General features: G+C 37.3%; 1 protein-coding gene across 1 annotated transcript in view; it reads left to right on the top strand.

The window, feature by feature from the left end:
• The window catches only part of pgm3 (phosphoglucomutase 3), a 58,785-nt gene that overhangs the window by 16,913 nt on the left and 26,917 nt on the right, over positions 1 to 14,955 (top strand). Inside the window, exons 5-6 of the mRNA XM_039747575.1 lie at positions 11,560 to 11,693; positions 11,808 to 12,003. Of these exons, the coding sequence (XP_039603509.1) occupies positions 11,560 to 11,693; positions 11,808 to 12,003 (330 nt within the window). The remainder of the gene's footprint in view (positions 1 to 11,559; positions 11,694 to 11,807; positions 12,004 to 14,955) is intronic.

Raw genomic sequence — 14,955 nt, 5'->3', positions numbered from 1 at the left:
AGACTTTCTCTCAAGTCCTAAAAGTAGAGAAAGAGAAACCAGTTAAACAAATGAGACAAAAATACACTTGGTTATTTATTTATTAAGGAAAATTAATGAATATGTAATATGTAACAAACACGGTGTGGCCAAAGGCGAGTAGTGAATCGCTCAACCCCAATTCAACAGGCAGACATCCGAGAAACAACTACAATGCTACCCCCGCCGCCACATTCACCCTCAATGGCCTATGTTCAGCCTCAACTGGGTCAGCGCTTGCAGCATTACGAGCTGTGTGTGCTGGGCAACAGTGAAATGCCTCCCTCCGTTCCATCCTGCCTGCGTCCAGTCAGGAGCAGTATATATGTATATGTATATATATGTATTTATATATATGCGGGCCTTGAGTTTGACACATATGGACTAAATAGAACTTGAAAAGATATATTTTTTCAAATGTGATCGCGCAATTCAGATCGAGTTGACTCGCACTACAGTACATCGAGCCCGCATGCTATTGTGGTTTTGCCTGCGTGCCTCAATAAGTTACCCTCCCCTCATTCTTACTTTTTTACCGTTCATCTAATGAATACACTGAGTATGGCTTTACCAAAACAATCATTGATTGCGAATAAAGTATCCATTATTCATAAAGCTTCAATTGGTGATCTGTCTTTCTGCATTAACCGCATATTTTTTCATACGTCTCAAACCAAGGGGATGCGAGGCTAAAATAATCGGGAAGCACACGTACATACTCAGTGCATCCCCTCTCGGGAATCGAACCTCGGACGCCGCTAGAGGCGAAGCCTCTACTATTAGCCACGGCGTGTGGTTTGTCTATTTGAGTGTAGCAGTGTAATTGGTTTTGTTCAGCACTCTTTGGAACTGTTGCTTTTGTCTGCGCTTTTCGTCAGTTCACGTGAGACGCTGAATATGGTTTTATATGTCACTCGCTCGCTTCTAATTGTTTCGCTGCCTTCTTAATTATATAATGTATGTTTACTTCAGCGGTTTTTGTAGCTCTTCCTGGTTTTGTACGTACTGCGTGATTACGTGGAAGGCGTGATGATGTCACACGAAATCCCCCAAACCCCCCCTCCCCCCGGATTTCGAGCTCAACTCCATTACAATATATGCAGAAAAATAGCTTTCAGCTATGACCATTACGCATAGAATTTCGAAATGAAACCTGCCCAACTTTTGTAAGGAAGCTGTAAGGAATGAGCCTGCCAAATTTCAGCCTTCTACCTATACGGGAAGTTGGAGAATTAGTAATGACTTAGTCAGTCAGTGAGTCAGTTAGTCAGTCAGTCAGTGAGCGCTTTGCCTTTTATTAGTATAGATATATACACATATATATATATACATACACATATATATATATATATGTGAAGCGCTGATCAATGTAATCGGTGTACCAGGAAATCATGCATCGACAAAAGTTCCCCTTTGCTTGTAATGCAAAGTGTGATTAAATGCATTGTTTGTTAACGCGTTATGGAGCACATGCGTCGAAGCTTCTCAGCTGTGCTTGTGCCAAGAAAAGGAAACATTTTAAAAATAACATAACACGATTGTCAATGTAACCTTTTGTAAGTAGTGCCTGGAGGATTCAGTGTGGAGAAACTCTAGAGACAGCGTGTGTATTAACTTGTGGATTTTCTGTGAGTATTTGGTGGCAGTGTGACGAAGTTGCTTCGGAAGACAGCGTTAGCCGGCGAGCTCAGCTCAGAGCAAAATGAGGTGAATGGGAGGGGAGATGATGACGTCACTCCTCCACCTGCCTTAACTGTCAATCCCCCCACAAACACAGTCTCTCGGAATTTGCATAAGCACAGCCTTTGACCAGCAATTTGAACTTAGTTAGAAAGTGGTCAAAACTGTCGTTTATACCCTGCGTCCTCTCATTAAACTTGTATCCCTCATTAGCCGTAGGCATGACAAGCAGCGTAGCCTGTCTATGAACTTAATTTAAACTTTAGGTTTACACGTGCTTTGTTTCCAAAGTAGCTGCAGGCATGAATATGCTTGTACAGTATGTGTCACTCGCTCGCTTCTTATTGTTTCGCTGCCTTCTCAATTGTATAATGCATGTTTTCTTCAGCGCTTTTTGCAGCTCTTCCTGGTTTTCTACGTAATGCGTTGACAGTCATTTCACGTGATTACGTGGGAGGCGTGATGATCACCCGAAACCGCCCCACGGCCATCGAGCTCAACTCCATTACATTATATGGAGAAAAATAGCTTCCAGTTATGACCATTACCTATATATACTGTATGTATGTATGTATGTATGTATGTATGTATGTATGTATGTATGTATGTATGTGTGGGTGTGTGTGTGTGTATATATGTATCTATATATATATATTTATATATGTATCTATATATATATGTATCTATACTAATAAAAGGCAAAGCCCTCACTCACTCATCACTAATTCTCCAACTTCCCGTGTAGGTAGAAGGCTGAAATTTGGCAGGCTTATTCCTTACAGCTTACTTACAAAAGTTGGGCAGGTTTCATTTTGAAATTCTACGCATAAAGGTCATAACTGGAAGCTATTTTTCCCCATATAATGTAATGGAGTCTTGAGTTGAAGATGGCCGTGCGGGGCGGAGTTTCGTATGACATCATCACGCCTCCTACGTAAGTACGTAGAGAACAAGGAAGAACTCCAAACAGCGATGAGCACACAACGCCATTTCACAATTGAGAAGGCAGAAAACATTATGAAGCAAATGATGCATACAAGCATATTCATAAGTACAGCTACTGCGGAAACAAAGCACGGCGTGAACCGTAAGTTTATATTAAATTAAGTTCATAGACAGGCTGCCACTAGCGTTGTAATTTAGTGCCTGCCCATATAAGGCCGTCCATCAGCGGCAATCCAATAGAAACACTGCCGCTAAATATTCACGGGTGAAGGACTGTGCTTATACAGACGAAGATGAGATGGTCAGGGTGGTGTTTGGCACAAACTCAGTGAAACTGCGAGAGAAACTTTTAAGTGCCGGGTCTTAGCTGACATTACGAGATGGCACCAGTACAGCTGGGAACCTTCGATGCAAGAACACCAAGCGGCTCACGTGAACTGGCGCAATGCGCAGACAAAAAGCAACAGTTCCAAAGAGTGCTGAACAAAAACCGAATTACACAATTGAGAAGGCAGCAAAAAAATATGAAGCGTCTTATACATACATTCTTATCTTTACAACGATTGACAAACACGGAATGTAACTTGAACACATCCTACAAATACGAGCCTGATTGAAAGAAATAATGATAATCAAATCCTTGATGACGGCAACATTCAATAACACTCACAAAACAATTACTGTATATTGACAATCATGTTACGTTATTTTTAAAATGTTCCCTTTTCTTTTTCATAACTTCTACTTCTCCACTGCGGTACACGGGTATATATATAAATGTATATATATACCCCGATCTACAATACATACTTTAGCATAGACAAGCCACACGCTGTGGCTAATTGTAGAGTCTTAAGCCTCTAGCCTACATTGAGGTTGATTCGAGAGGGTGTACTGACTATGTACTGCGCTACCGATTCATTTTACCTTCGCATCTCCTTGGTTTGGGACATATGAAAAAATATTAGGTTAACGCAGAATCATGTTACGTTATTTTTAAAATTTTCCCTTTCTTAGCACAAGCACAGCTGAGAAGCTTTGATGCATGTACTCCATAAGCGTTAAAAAAATAACGCATTTAATCACACTTTCAATTCCAAGCAAACGGGAACTTTTGTCAATGCATGATTTCCTGGTACATCCATTACACTGATGCACACATCACAGCTACAAAAATGTTAGAGTCGGAATAAAGCGCGTTCCTACGACTGATCATTTCGACTACCCGAGCGAAGCCTTGATAAAAGCCTGGTTTTGTGCACACTGAAAAGCAAGCAGAATTAGATGCATTACAGAAAGCGGACTTTGTGGCTCTTACTGGGGATCATTGGACTTCCGTGACCGTTAGTAATTCTGATTACATCTAATTACAAAATGTTCAATGATCACACTGTTTTAGCCTAATGTACAAAATAATTTTGGCTAATGTTACTCAGAGTTTAATGAGTAAGTTGGTCAAATTACCTTTTATGTTTCTGACTTATTTTTTTAAGAAGAAAAACTGCACTTTATGTTGAAATTTTGGTTATTATTATTTAAAGACAATACTATTCTGAAAATGTACTTAAAGTACTTAAACTTCCACTTTATTTTTAAGTCTGCCTAATTTTAACCAGGGATGGTATTTTTGTTTCTGTTTTGAATTCAAATGCAGTTTAAAAGCTTTTTTTTCAGAAATTAAAACAGCTTCAGTTTACAATATTCATGTCCATGTCTATTATTTGATTCTGTAAGCCCACTAAAACCGTTTTAAATTAAAAAAAAAATTTGCGATTTGGGGCAAATTTATGTGTGATTACATACGATTAATCAAGATTAATTCTTACACAGCCTCTAATTAATTGGATTAATTTTTTTAATCGCGTTCCACCCCTAATATATATATATATATGTAGATATATATATGTAGATTTGTATATATATGTGTATATACAGTATATATGTAGATATGTATATGTTGTATATACAGTATGTATATATATGTGTGTGTGTGTGTATATATATATATATATTTATATATATGTTTATATGTATATATATGTTTATATATGTGTCTGTGTGTGTATATATATATATATATTTTGCTATATATATATATAATATAAATAGATAGATATGACAACAACACTCATATCAATGACAAAACAATTACATTAACAATCATCTTACGTTATTTTTAAAATGTTTGCTTTTCTTTTCATAACTTCTTTAACACACTACTTCTCAGCTGCAAAGCTGGTATTCTGCTAGTATATATATATATATATATATATATATATATATATATATATATATATATATATATATATATATATATATATATATATATATATATATATATATGCCAGCAACACTCATATCAATGACAAAACAATTACATTGACAATCAAGTTATGTTATTTTTTTAAATTTTTCCTTTTCTTTTTCATAACTTCTTTAACACACTACTTCTCCGCTCGGCCTGGTATTCTACTAGTATATATATATATATATATATATATGACAGCAACACTCATCACTCACAACAGTGATAAAACAATTACATTGACAATCATGTTATGTTATTTTCAAAATGTTTCCTTTTCTTTTTTATATACAGTAATCCCTCGCTATATCGCGCTTTGACTTTCGCGGTTTCGCTCTGTCGCGGATTTTATATGAAAGCATAACTAAATATATAACGCAGATTTTTCGCTGCTTCGCGGGTTCTGCGGACAATGTGTCTTTTTACTTCCTTGTACATGCTTCCTCAGTTGGTTTGCCCAGTTGATTTCATACAAGGGATGCTATTGGCGGATGACTGAGAAGCTAACCAATCAGAGCACGCAGTTAAGTTCCTGCCTGCTGAATGCCGTGTTAACCAGGAAGTCTCGTCTCACTCATTCAGCATCAACGTGTTTCGCTGTGTAAAGAGTTGTGCTCTTTTGTGTTTATCTTTGTGCATAGTCAAGCCCTTCATTATGGCTCCAAAACGATCTGCTACTGCTTCAGGGGCCGTGCCCAAGTGCAAGCGGAAGATGTTAATGATTGCCGAAAAGGTAAACGTTTTGGATTTGTTGAAGGCTACGATTCTTTTTATTTAAAAAGTAGGAAAGGAATATAAGATCTACAGCCGCAGTGTCCTTTTAACCAGGGTGCAAAACAAATTGTAAGTGGATGTAATAAGGCAGTAGTCTGGATGGAATCTGCTTTAGGGGTTTGCATTGAAGACTGCCAGAAGAAGAACAACGGCAGTGCTACACAATTGCTTGAAGTGGCTCCTTTGGAAGAGCTGTAACGCTCTCCTTTGTTGTGCAGTAAAATAAAACTCATTGTTATCGGACAAGTCATCGTGTCATTGTTGGTGAGTAACCATAATTAATTTTCTACTTACAATGTTTAGTACATGTACGTGCGTTTAGTGTCACTGTACACACATTTACTGTATACTATTTTTCTTGTATTGTACGTATTTATTGCTGGTGGCATGTCTATCGTAATGGCTGTAACATATGTGCTATCGGAGACACTCAATATCTTTAAAATAATATTTAGGTTTTACTGTATATAAACAGTGTGTTTATATACATAATTTCAATGAATCTTACCTAATATCTAAGAGACGTGATGTTTAAAGGGATTATGCTGTATAACTCTGCGGGGAATATTTATAAACAGTGTGGGAGAGTTTATAAGGGCTTAAAATATATAAAAATAACCATAGAAACATATGGTTTCTACTTCGTGGATTTTCACCTATCACGGGGGGGTCTGGAACGCAACCCCCGCGATCGAGGAGGGATTACTGTATATATATAGCAAAATACCCGCACTTTGCAGCGGAGAAGTAGTGTGTTAAAGAAGCAATAAAAAAGAAAAGGAAACATTTTGAAAATAACATAACATGATTGTCAATGTAATTGTTTTATCACTGTTGTGAGTGATGAGTGTTGCTGTCATATATATATATATATATATATATATATATATATATATATATATATATATGGAGGACTGCGGCCGTGCTCGGCCCTCACCCCCAGGCCACCAGGAGGAGCTCTCCCGACAGCAGGATCGTGCCCCGAGTTCCTTGGGGGCCACCAGGAGTCGCTGTGGGAGGGCTTATGGGCTCTTTTGTGCCTTATGACCCGGGAGTACGTCACGATCATGTGACGGGAAGGAATGACATGCTCCCAGGTTGAAGTAAAAGACTGATTTCCCTGACCCGGAAGGAATAAGGAACTGTGGACTGCTGGGACAGGAACACCTCCGGGTCAGGGGCTATAAAAGGACGATGCCTCAGTCCAGACACTGAGCTGAGCTGGGAGGTAGAGGAGCAAGTGTCTGGGCGAGGAGGAGAGAATATTTGGTTTATTGTAGTTTGTAGTGATTGAATGAGTAGTGTGGAGGGTGCTTTGTGCACATTGTTAGAAAACAATAAAGAGTCTTGGAATTTTACCTGGTGTCTGGAGTTGTACCTGAGGGTTCAAGGGAGCACTAGCGCCCCCTACTGCTACAATATATATATATATATATATATATATATATATATATATATATATAAGTATATATACTCAGCAAAAAAATAAATGTCCTCTGACTTTCAACTGTTTTTACTTTCAATAAACTTAATTTGTAAATATTTGTATGAACAGTAAAAGAGTCAACACCATAAGACATAAACTAAAAATGTTTCACAATGTGTCCCTGAATGAAGGGAGGCTCAAAATCAAAAGTACCAGTCAGTATCTGGTGTGGCCACCAGCTGCTAGAAGTACTGCAGTGCATCTCCTCCTCATGGACTGGACCAGATTTGTCAGTTCTTGCTGTGAGATGTTACCCCACTCTTCCACCAAGGCACCTGCAAGTTCCTGGACATTTCTGGGGGGGAATGGCCCTAGCCCTCACCCTGTGATCCAATAGGTCCCAGACGTGCTCAATGGGATTGAGATCCGGGCTCTTCCACTGCGAGGATGATCAGCTGTCCTTTCTGTCTCCCTGTAGCGCTGTCTTAGGCGTCTCACAGTGCGGACATGGCAATTTATTGCCCTAGCCACATCAGCAGTCCTCATGCCTCCCTGCAGCATGCCTAATGCACGTTCACGCAGATGAGCAGGGACCCTGGGCATCTTTCTTTGGGTGTTTTTCACAGTCGGTAGACAAGTCTCTTTAGTGTCCTGCGTTTTTAGAACTGTGACCTTAAATGCCTACTTTCTGTAAGCTGTTAAGGTATTAACGACCATTCCACAGGTGCATGTTAATTAATTGATTATTGCTAATTGAACATGCATGGAAAACATTGTTTAAACCCTTTACAATGAAGATCTGTAAAGTTATTTGGATTTTTAAAACATTATTGTTGAAATACACAGTCCTGAAAAAGGGACGTTTCTTTTTTTGCTGAGTATATATACACATACATCCACATATATATATATCTATATCTATCTATCTATCTATCTATCTATCTATCTATCTATCTATCTATCTATCTATCTATCTACATATACACACATACAAACCGGATTCCAAAAAAGTTGGGACACTAAACAAATTGTGAATAAAAACTGAATGCAATGATGTGGAGATGGCAAATGTCAATATTTTATTTGTAATAGAACGTAGATGACAGATCAAACGTTTAATCCGAGTAAATGTATCATTTTAAAGGAAAAATATGTTGATTCAAAATTTCATGGTGTCAACAAATCCCAAAAAGTTGGGACAAGTAGCAATAAGAGGCTGGAAAAAGTAAATTTGAGCATAACGAAGAGCTGGAAGACCAATAAACACTAATTAGGTCAATTGGCAACATGATTGGGTATAAAAAGAGCTTCTCAGAGTGGCAGTGTCTCTCAGAAGCCAAGATGGGTAGAGGTTTACCAATTCCCACAATGTTGCGCAGAAAGATAGTGGAGCAATATCAGAAAGGTGTTACCCAGCGAAAAATTGCAAAGACTTTGCATCTATCATCATCAACTGTGCATAACATCATCCAAAGATTCAGAGAATCTGGAACAATCTCTGTCGCGTAAGGGTCAAGGCCGTAAAACCATACTGGATGCCCGTGATCTCCGGGCCCTTAAACGACACTGCACCACAAACAGGAATGCTACTGTAAAGGAAATCACAGAATGGGCTCAGGAATACTTCCAGAAACCATTGTCAGTGAACACAATCCACCGTGCCATCCGCCGTTGCCAGCTGAAACTCTACAGTGCAAAGAAGAAGCCATTTCTAAGCAAGATCCACAAGCTCAGGCGTTGTCACTGGGCCAGGGATCATTTAAAATGGAGTGTGGCAAAATGGAAGACTGTTCTGTGGTCAGGCGAGTCACGATTCAAGTTCTTTTTGGAAATCTGGGGCGCCATGTCATCCGGACCAAAGAGGACAAGGACAACCCAAGTTGTTATCAACGCTCAGTTCAGAAGCCTGCATCTCTGATGGTATGGGGTTGCATGAGTGAGTGTGGCATGGGCAGCTTGCATGTCTGGAAAGGCACCATCAATGCAGAAAAATATATTCAGGTTCTAGAACAACATATGCTCCCATCCAGGCGTCATCTCTTTCAGGGAAGACCCTGCATTTTTCAACAAGATAATGCCAGACCACATTCTGCATCAATCACAACATCATGGCTGCGTTTGAGAAGGATCCGGGTACTGAAATGGCCAGTCTGCAGTCCAGATCTTTCACCTATAGAGAACATTTGGCACATCATAAAGAGGAAGGTGCGACAAAGAAGGCCCAAGACGATTGAACAGTTAGAGGCCTGTATTAGACAAGAATGGGAGAGCATTCCTATTTCTAAACTTGAGAAACTGGTCTCCTCGGTCCCCAGACGTCTGTTGAGTGTTGTAAGAAGAAGGGGAGATGCCACACAGTGGTGAAAATGGCCTTGTCCCAACTTTTTGGGATTTGTTGACACCATGAAATTCTGAATCAACATATTTTTCCCTTAAAATGATACATTTTCTCAGTTTAAACTTTTGTTCCGTGATTTATGTTCTATTCTGAATAAAATATTAGAAGTTGGCACCTCCACATCATTGCATTCAGTTTTTATTCACGATTTGTATAGTGTCCCAACTTTTTTGGAATCCGGTTTGTATGTATATATATATATATGTATATATATGTGTATATATATATATATGTATATATATGTGTATATATATATATATGTATATATATGTGTATATATATATGTATATATATGTGTATATATATATATATGTATATATATGTGTATATATATATGTATATATATATGTATATATATGTGTATATATATATATATGTGTATATATATATGTATAATATAGTATGTATGTATATATCTACAGTTTACTTAATTTTTATTAAATCACTATTTTACTTTTGTTTATAAAAACTTCTTCCATGCTTGATTTTTTAATATAGTATGTAACTATTTTCTTTATGTGACATTTTTCTTAGAAAGTGAAACCTTCTTTTTCTTCTGCTGCTAATCATGTTTAGAATGCGCTTAACAGCTTGTAATGGGTGTTGTTAATAACTTTTAACAAATAGTTCAGAAGTTTGTTCTCTGAAATAGTTTTTTAATAGAGATCTCCTAATGCTGAATGACTCATTGCAGACCTTCATTAATAAATACAATGCTTCACTTGTTAGTCTGTTCCAGAGTCCTTTTTTTTTTTTCCAACTGTGGATAATGCTATTTTTAACATGACTATTGTTTGGTTTAAAATATACCATATTTTTATTGTCTATCACAATGCTTTTTAAGTCTTAATGTTGCAGAAAACAGTGTATAATGATTAATTTGATTTTGTGTTGCAAGTACATTTCTTCCATAGACATTAATTTATCTTTTAGGCCTTGTTCACACGGGCGTTAAGTTTTTGGATAAACGAACTTGCTCTGAACATCCTAGACGTTTATGTTGCATTTTGTGGTGGCAGTCGATTGACTTCTACACCGGCGTTCGTTTGTCTCTGTCTAACGCCAGCCTGCAGCCCAAATAGTAGTTTGTGTATTAACCTGTGGAGGCAGTTTCGGGAACTGGATATGAAAGCCCTTGTCGTTTTATTTGAGGTGCCTCCTTTCAATATGGACCATTTTGCTATGTTAGATATTAATCTTCTTGTTTTAAAAATACTCGTTATACGGCGACGTATGGAGGGAAAAATCGCCGCCGCTACTGGGTTCATCCTCTGACTGCACAACGTCGGGTTAAAGGAAGTTTTTTTGTGTTTTATGAAGAAATGCGAAAATTTCCGTGCAAGTTTTTTAATTACTGTCGGATGTCGGTTTCCAATTTTGATTGTCTGCTGCAGCTGGTGCAATGCCACATTGCACGCCGATCAACCAATATGCGACTTGGTGTTAGCCCCGAAGAGAGACTACTTGTCACTTTGAGGTAAGGAAACAGTAGTCGAGTGTGTGCTTACACCGGTGTTATGCACTGAAATGCCCTACCCCCATATGGATTGCCCCCCCTACATAATCGTTATCAAATATTATATTAGAGAACATGTATAGCATGTAGGATCATGGGATATATCCGGTCCTGCGAAGCGTACAATAAACGCGCAGAAAACGAACTAGAAGCGGTTTCCTTGCGTTCGTTGGGTTTTGAACGCCAAGAAAAAGCTGCATGCAACGTTTTTTTGATGCCATATAAACGCGCTGCCGGACAAACGCACGTCACCAAAGCCCGTGTGAACACTCTCATTGACTCCTACGTGTAGAAAACACTCGGCGCTTGATCCGTGCTCACCGGACGCTACGAACGCAAAAAAAATGCTCGATTTTAACGCCCGTGTGAACAAGGCCTTACAGTATATGTATAACAGAAGCATTGCATGTAAAGTATTTTGTGAGGTTTTATTTGTATAATTAGAAACCTGTTTATTTAAAGACTCTTATCATGTTTTTGATATATTGTGCCTACAGATTATGGTCTTGTTACAACACCACAGCTTCATTATATTGTTTGTTGCCACAACACAAATCAGATGTATGGCACTGCTAGTGTCGAAGGATATTATGTGAAGCTCTCAACAGCATTTTTGGAGCTCGCAAAACAGGTAATTTATAAAAAAAGTCTTTACTAATATATCTAATTCTATGCTGGATCTGTTTCTTACTTAATTCTAAGTTTGAATATAAATGCTCATTTTTTTTTCCTGTCCATCATTAAGACCCCAAATCGCACAGATGACCATAAACACCTGAAAGTGGATGGTGCGAATGGTATTGGAGCGCTTAAACTTAAAGAAATGGAAAATTATCTACAGAAGGAATTGCTCACCTCTCTGTACAATGATGGCACTGCAGGAAAGCTCAATCACCTTTGTGGAGCAGATTATGTCAAAGTCCAGCAGAAGCCTCCAAAAGGTACCCTGAAAATGCTTTCTAATATAAACATAAAATGGAAGAAAATGTTACGATTATTAAGTAATGTATATGGAGTTGGTGAAGGGCTACATCAGTTTACATCTGCAAATAAAAAACAAAAGATTTGTGCTTATTGTTACTACTTTATAATAAAAGAAAGCAACTTCTTAAATTGCACATCCACCGTTAGTACCTCTTTTCTGTTCAAAATTGCTGGCTGAAAATCCTAGATAGTTGCGTTTGCTCACACTGGCTAATTTTGGAATTGCTAGCATGTCATTAAATTGTGAGAGAAAGCAAAGTTATAGGCAGTTGTATTGTTGTTTATGATAACTACAGAAATATGCATTAGAATTTCATCCTTGAACACGCCTATATTTTATGAAAAATGATGCAAAAATTAAAACTTTAATGTATTGTATCTCGAAAACACAGGAAAAAAATGTCATGATTGTGCAGTCTTTTATTATTTCATGTAATCAGTGGTGTGTTGTACATTAAAAGCAGGAAAATGCTGTAAACTAAAAATACTTTTCTACTACAATTTTAGTGTTGTCTAACACTGGAGTAGTATAACCTTCTAGCTGCTTGTTGCTTACTTGTTTATCTTTATTTGAATTAGCCAGACTGTTTATTTTGGCACATGAGCTTTTTTCTTTCAGCAAAGCCCCATAGCAGGTGGCCATGATGGTTGAAAATTGCCCCTTATATGTTCTAGGATTATAATCATAGAGTCCATTCCTCCAGAGAGTATTGGGCTTAACCTGTAATTCTTGTTCATAGTACTTGTTAATGTTTGGTTTTGTTTTTTCTCCCTTACCCACTCTCTCATAGTAACCAGTAGTCTCAAGGATATATAGTTTGAGGGAAAATGAAATGCTACCAAAAGTAAAACAGTTAGCCTAGCTAACTTTCATGGTCCAAATTTTAATAAACTCTTCCTTATAATGCAATATTCTAAAACAACAGACATTCGTGTAATACAAGTGTATACTGGGAGAATAAGACAAATATATTACATTTTCAAAAGGTAAGGTATTTTTAATCTTTCAGCTAGCCAAATTTATTTTCTCTGAGTACAGAATGTCTTCAATAGTTTTTTGATTTTTTACATGTAATCAAAGTTAAAGAAACCCCTTGTTTATATACATGATTGGACAGCAGTATTTGTCTTTGCAAAATAGGTAATTTATTTATAATAATTTATAATAGTTTATACACATTTCTTTGTCTCTAAAAACACTAAATGCAATTCTAGTACAAACTAAGAATCAAATCAAAATGGGTCTGTGCATCTCATTTTAACATAACATGAACATGTTAAATTTTGTATAATTCCAATATTTTACAGCTAATTAAGATGAAGCAAATATAACACTGAGATTTTTATTATTTGCAAATTCAAATATTTTTATTTACAAATTCAAAAGCATCAGGATGTGGATTTCAGTTTCAGTGGCTCCATGTACTACAGTTTAAAGTGTTATTACATTGGGGTCTGATTATACTTTCTAGCTAGGCAAACACCAGTGGTGTACCTACCTTCTTAGAATCTAGAATTCATATACTTACCAAGCACTCTATTCAACTTGATTAATAATATGATTCAACATTATATGCTGTTAAACATAGATGTTGAGGATTTCATGGCCTCTGCTTTTTTCCCTTCTTTATGCCCTGGTGATAGGCTCGTACACATCAACAAGCTCCCTGAAATAATAATACGTTTTATTTATGTTGTTCCCTTTATACACTCAAGGACACTTTGCAATTCAATTAACACTTTAACAAGTCAATAGAAATTACATAGAAAAAAATGAATAATACTCATTGAAGAGATGTGTTTTTAACAGGATTTTGAAATGAATAATAGATTTTTCCTCGCTAAAGCTGAGGAATAGTTACTAACCTGTATTTAGGTACAGTGAGTAAGTTAGTGTCCGATGATCTTAATGCACGAGTTTTATGAAGCAGCAGCTCAGACAGATAATGACGGGCTAAACTATGAAGGGCTCTAAAGGCGAGAAGGATAATTTTATATTTGATTCTTGAAAAGACTGGTAACCAATGCAAATCATAAACGACAGGAGTGGTGTGAGCTGATTTTTTAGCGTGTATAAGTACAAGAGCAGCAGAATTCTGAACATATTGTAATCTGTTGATATATTTAGTTGGGAGGCCATAAAACAGTGCATTGCAATAGTCCAGACAGGTAGTGATGAAAGCATGAATCAGTGTTTCTGTATCCTACACACTGAGGAAAGAATGCAAATGAGCAATGTTGCCAAGATGAAAAAAGCTGTCTGTACTATCGAGTTAATGTGTGGTTGAAAACTAAGAAGTTGATCAAAGATGACACCCAAATTACGGACATGCTGAGAGTTCAACCAGGATCCCATCAATGACAATTTTAGCCCATGAAAGGTAGATAGGACAGATTTGGTACCAACTATTAAGATTTCTGTTTTATCAGGATTAAGTCGTAAGAAATTATCTGTCATCCAATGATTGATTTTCTGAATGCAGTCGGTCAGTGCAACAGGTGAAGATGTTGCAGTTGTATCAACACTTTTATATAAAAGTTGGAAGGTTAGACCATATTGACGAATAATCTCACCTAATGGATGCATATAGATGTTAAAGAGAATTAGACCTAGAACTGACCTTTGAGGGATTCCTTGTGTGAGTGAAGTAGTGGCAGATTTGTGTTTCCTAGATACTGGTGATCACCGTGGTATGATGTGAACAGAGAGAGCAGCACCAGAGATACCAATAGCTGAAAGTCAGGACAGTAAAGTGTCATGGTTAACTGTATCAAATGCTGCACTTAAGTCGAGGGGAACTAGAATATCGGCCATCCCAGAATCTGCAGTTATAAGTAAGTCATTGATTACCTTAAGTAAAGCAGTTTCAGTGCTATGTAGGGTTCTGAGTCCAGATACAAGTTTAAAT

This window comes from Polypterus senegalus, chromosome 3 (assembly GCF_016835505.1).
Source record: "Polypterus senegalus isolate Bchr_013 chromosome 3, ASM1683550v1, whole genome shotgun sequence".
In the NCBI taxonomy this organism is placed as follows: Eukaryota; Metazoa; Chordata; class Cladistia; order Polypteriformes; family Polypteridae; genus Polypterus; species Polypterus senegalus.
This window is presented reverse-complemented; position numbering and strand designations above follow the sequence as displayed.